The sequence below is a fragment of the Citrus sinensis genome, chromosome 6 (genome assembly GCF_022201045.2).
Source record: "Citrus sinensis cultivar Valencia sweet orange chromosome 6, DVS_A1.0, whole genome shotgun sequence".
Lineage (NCBI taxonomy): Eukaryota > Viridiplantae > Streptophyta > Magnoliopsida > Sapindales > Rutaceae > Citrus > Citrus sinensis.
Genome location: NC_068561.1, coordinates 17,793,213 through 17,798,857, shown reverse-complemented (window position 1 = coordinate 17,798,857; position 5,645 = coordinate 17,793,213). Strand labels below are relative to the sequence as shown.

General features: G+C 35.9%; 1 protein-coding gene and 1 long non-coding RNA gene across 2 annotated transcripts; one reads left to right on the top strand and one right to left on the bottom strand.

The window, feature by feature from the left end:
- Positions 1–1,381: 1,381 nt before the first annotated feature.
- LOC102621018 (CBL-interacting serine/threonine-protein kinase 14-like) lies at positions 1,382–3,101 on the top strand. Its single transcript, XM_006481106.4, has one exon. The coding sequence runs from the start codon at positions 1,717–1,719 to the stop codon at positions 3,013–3,015; it is 1,299 nt and encodes a 432-aa protein (XP_006481169.1). The 5' UTR covers positions 1,382–1,716; the 3' UTR covers positions 3,016–3,101.
- A 402-nt stretch (positions 3,102–3,503) lies between these two features.
- LOC112498602 (uncharacterized) lies at positions 3,504–4,943 on the bottom strand. Its single transcript, XR_003065929.2, has 2 exons — positions 4,585–4,943; positions 3,504–3,821 (listed from the first exon to the last, which is right to left on the bottom strand). It is a non-coding gene; the product is annotated as an uncharacterized LOC112498602 (long non-coding RNA).
- Positions 4,944–5,645: the final 702 nt, after the last annotated feature.

Sequence of the window (5,645 nt, the reverse complement as noted above, 5' to 3'; positions counted from 1 at the left end):
AATTAGAATACCACTGATATATAATCAAATATGTAATGAGACTAATAGACATTATTTTTATTATAAGAGTGTGTAAATGGTTACTTGTACATCAAGAAGTAAATTATCCCTATTATTTATTTAGAGCGAAATATGTTCCATACGGGGAGAATAACGTCCAGGGAGTGAGTGTTGCCATTAGGCTTGGGCTTTTTTCATTTTATAAAACATATTAAAAGAGTAAGTGATTACAAATAACGCTCATCTACTCATACAAAATATTCACCAGTTTAATTACAAACGGTGTGTGATCCAAATCAAACATCACATAATAAGACGTCGGCTGATGAAGCAAAGTAAGGTGAGATGAATCAACATGAATGTAAACGGTGTGCGTGTGGCGGAAATCCACTCAAATAATATCATAACATTTAATATTAATCGAGACCGGATAATACAATTAATTCAAGAAATTTTCCCATGTATATAATATGACGAAGGAAAAAAATCTTAGATCAGGCAGAGGCAGTCATATAATATAGTATTTGAATACTCATCTGAACACATTTTGCAAGCTAATGAATTTATCACGATTTATTAGATTTTTTTTAAAAAAAAATTATTATTTATTTACAACCAAAAAAAAAAAACAAGTACATCGTGTGTAACTATCATTTCCAAAGAATATCTTATCTGAGTATATTTTGTTATGGAAATAAGAGATCAGGTGTTAAATTTTTTTAATAAAACATGTTTTGTGTGATGATGTGTATAATGCATGTTAGCAAAACAAAACAAAATACAGAATTACTCTATGACTACTGCATTTTGGACATCGTCTCTACATCTAGTAGAACGGCTCAATTAATAACCTAATTTGAAAATTAAAAAAAAAATAATAACGAAAATTAACAGGGAATTCAGATTTTTCAATTAATAACATTCAAATTCAAGTGCATATTGTTAGGAATTCAGATTTTTCAATTAATACCTACTAAAGCATCCCTAATTTGGAACGTTAATGAAGTTGAGACCCATTTAATTAAAACAAAATTAATGATCTAAAAATACAATACCAAATTATTTTGGTCCAACTTTCATATTTTTATCATATAATAATAAAAAATATTAGTGTTGAATAACTCAATTGAGATGATTGCTAACACAAAAGCACATTCTTGGTCGAGACTTTGTTGTTGCTTTTCTTAAGCAATACTGTTACTGAGTTTTTTTTTTTTTTTTTTTTTTTTAATTTCGCAGCTTTGTAAAACTAATTAGGGTCTTATGACTTATATATATATATAGGAATGTAATCTTCACGTCACTTTTCTCACAAGATGAAAAATAAAAAAAAGTCTAAAAAACAAAAATGATTGAGCCGTTTTTAAAAGAATAACAAAATTACCCCATTTTCGCTCCTCCTTTTAAATAGCTTAAGCTTAACCAAAGACAAGCTGTATTATCTTTTTTGTATCCGTAATCGGTTTCGCTATTTCTCAAAAAAACTCACTTCCTTCCTACCCTCCTCTTCCAACTCAATACTAATCAGTTTCTTCAAATCTTTTTATTTTTTTTTTTATTTTATCTTTATCCAAATCCAATTTTTCTGTTCAAATCTTAATCTAAAAATTTCAAATAATAATAGAAACTAACCGGTATGGTTCTGTTGCAAGAATTTTGGAGAGGCGCATGAGCGATTAGAGCTGTTTGAATTCATGCACGACGTTAACAGCAACCATGGGTGATAACACTGGCGATATTTCGCGAGAAGTTAACTTGTTCGGGAAATACGAGGTGGGCAAAATTATCGGCTGCGGTGCTTTCGCCAAGGTCTACCACGGCCGGAATGTCCGCACGGGACAGAGCGTGGCGATCAAAGCCGTTAGTAAACAGAAAATCCTCATGGGCGGCTTGACGGCGCACGTTAAGCGGGAGATCTCTATCATGAGCCGGCTGCGCCACCCTAACATCGTGAAGCTGTACGAGGTCCTGGCCACCAAGGCCAAGATCTATTTCGTGATGGAGTTCGCAAAGGGCGGCGAGCTCTTCGCCAAGATCTCGAAGGGACGTTTCAGCGAGCAGCTCAGCCGTCGGTACTTTCAGCAGCTAATCTCAGCCGTTGAGTATTGTCACTCCAGAGGAGTCTTCCATCGAGATTTGAAGCTCGAGAACCTCTTGCTCGACGAAAATTGGGACCTGAAGATATCGGATTTCGGACTCAGTGCGGTGAAGGAGCAGATCCGACCGGACGGAATGTTGCACACTCTGTGCGGCACTCCTGCTTACGTGGCACCGGAGATATTAGCGAAGAAAGGTTACGATGGAGCTAAGGTGGATATGTGGTCGTGCGGTGTCGTTTTGTTCGTTCTCAACGCAGGTTACTTGCCGTTCAATGATCCTAATCTCATGGCTATGTACCGGAAGATTTATAAAGGCGAATACCGGTGCCCGAAATGGACGTCTCCTGATCTGAAATGGTTTATTGGCCGGCTTCTCGATACGGATCCCGCTACGAGGATCACCGTTGATGAGATTCTCCGTGATCCGTGGTTCAAAAAGGATTATAAAGAGAGGAAGTTTCCTCACGAGGATTTTGATTTGAAAGACTCGGTGGGATGTAACGTCGGGAGTGAGAAATACTTAAATGCTTTCGATATAATCTCGCTCTCCTCCGGTTTCAATCTGTCCGGTTTGTTCGACGACTTCAACAACAACGACGCGCCCTTTTGCAACGAGCGATTCTTGTCCAATGAAACGCCCGAGAAAATTTTAGAGAAAGTGGAGGAGGTGGCGCGACTCGTGGCTGATGGCGACAGACTGGCGGTGACAAAGAAAGAGTGGGGGGCAAAGCTGGAGGGGCAAAATGGGAATTTTACGATGGTTATAGGGATTGACCGGTTAACGGATGATCTAGTTGTCGTGGAGATAAAGAAGAGTATGAGGAGGGGCGAAGAGAACTGGAAAGATAAGCTGAGACCGCTGCTCGGTGATTTAATTTATCAGCCGGAAGCGACGGTTGCCGGGGTCTCGCAGTGAGCTGGACTCGCCTTTTGTATATTTAAGCCGCACGGCGGTTTGTGTAATTCATATGTGAATCGTAATAATAATCGGAATTTTATTAATTTCCGATAAAATAGGAACAAAATTGCTCCGGCGAATACCGGGTTACTGTATCTATATTTTTTCCCGGAATTATTCGAAGTTGTAATATGTTCCATTATCTCTACGTTAAATCCAAACAAAAAAAAAATGCTTGATTCTCTGAGAACAATCAGAATAATTTTAAATAAATATAAATTAAATCCTTCTCGATAGTGGAAGTGAAATTAATATTCGCAGCAAACATGTGTCAATCTTTTAAGAAAAAGAAAAAGAAAAGATTGGTTACTAATTAGTTAAACCAACAAACATCCAGGTATTGTTGTGTCCTGATGCTTGTTTCCATCTCTCGAAGTTTTTTTTTTTTTTTAATTATTTGATTAATTTCTACGAATTATGAATGTGCATGATTGTTTGATGGACTATAGATTTTAATTTTATTATTATTCCCAATTTATTCATGTATATAATACAGCCTGTAGACAATTGGACAAAATTCTACAGGACGTTCAATAATGACAGCGACAAGTTATATAAAGGGACTGATAGGTGAGTGCATGTCTTTATCAGGTATCGAACCCCCTTGGCCTCTTATTATTATTATTATTAGGACACGGCTAAGTTGCAGAAGCTGCAACTAACAGCCTTGGCATATTGACCCTTGCATACACGGCTCCCTTGCCTACGTTGCATCAGCACCAACACCCGTGGAAGATTTCCATTGGCTATGTTACTTGCAGAAGCTGCAACATAGCAAGCTCCTTATTATTATTATTATTTGGAAGAAGAAAAAATCAATGGCATAGAAGAATTGCAGTAAGCATTAAGGGTGGTCACCTACAATTTTAATGACAAAATGATACACAATTGCTGCATTATGTATTTGACAGATACCACAAACCACACGGCCAATTTTTCAAAGTAGTGTGGTATGGTTAACTTCGGTGACAAAGACACTAGAAATGAAGCAAATTATTTCTACAACGACCATGTATCCACTTTGTGTCCTCGTTGAGTAAAGACATTCCTTGCAAAAATCTCAAGAGAAGATGATACTCACATTTTTCAAAATACAACACTGAAATAATTTTTATCTCTTTGGTCCAATTAAAGAACTAAGTTAGTAGTATTTTATGTTTTGTGGATTTTAATTTGGACCAGCTCATAAATCTATAATATATGTTAGTATAAGATACCTAAAATTTAAACCTCGCTTTCATGAATTAGGAGAGAAATTAATTTTAGTTATGTTGTTCTTATATATACTTAGATTTTAACACACTTTTGATACAATATTTAGCTAACAACTTAAAGTTTTATCAATTCTTTATTATCTATCAAGTGCGATATTAACAACAAATTATATTCTAAGTTTAGTTATGTTGAAATTATTTTACATAATGGAACACTAATAAGGACCGGACGATTATATAAATAAATATTAAATTTATATTTATTATTATAATTTGACAATCATCATAAATACTCCAATAATCAGTACTATACGATAGATGGAGCAGCTCCACTAGCCACTGCCTTATGTTCCGGTGGGAAAGCTGATGAATTAATTTGAGCTCATCGAAAAGTTCATGCCGTGTGGAGCCGCCTGATCAGTTGGTACGGAGAAATCAATCAATTGATCATTATTCATCAATCCCCTCTAGAATTAAAGGAAGGAGTGGATAAGGCTTTTCAAGTGTTAAGGTGTAAAAGAAAATGATTGCCCGCCACGCGTTTATTTGCCGCCAAGTAAATTCCTCGGTGGAAAATGAAAGGTGCGTGCGTGTAGCGTCAGCATAGCCGTGGCATGAAAAGATTGACCGGGAGGGTGTAAAATGACTCCCGCTTAAGTCTCTTCCTTTTAAAGAACAATTATTATCAAATTTGTCATGGTTTATGCTTATTTATAGTGATTGTTTGTGGCTTTTACACGAACAATTTGAATAGACCTTTGCGTTTTTAAGTTTCAGCAACGTGTCATGTTATCTACTAGTCTTTGGAAGTTACGCACACATATACATACACATATGCATATGTATATATCTTTTTCATCTCTAAGCACATGGAAGCTTTGAAACTTTGTAGAGGCTGTATCGTGTTGGTCAAATTGTCCTTTACGCTTTTCCTGGCTTTTAACTTGTTTGTGCACCAATTAGGTTTATTTACGTAAAGCATCGATGCTACGTAACTTTGATTGCAATCATGTTCCTTCTTTTCCTTTTCCTTTTTGTGTTTGTTTTTTTTCTTCTTTTCCACACTTCGTTTATATTCGTCGTATAAAGATTTGACGGTTTGTACGTGCCAGATACATATGAACGGTTAAAATTGAGTTATCCATTGTTAGCTCACTAACCTATTAGACCTTTTAATTTTTCGAGTCTTTCTCAATTGACTCTCTCTCAGCTTTAACCCTATGAATTCCTTCATTAAAATAGATAAATATTTGCTTATAGATCGTCAAAGTTCATTAAAATCTTAATGCAAAAAGTGATTGTTTAGACCATGTCGTTCAGTGGTAACAAACAATCACATCTGTTGAAGCAGGAAATCAGTTTAAAGTTTATAAA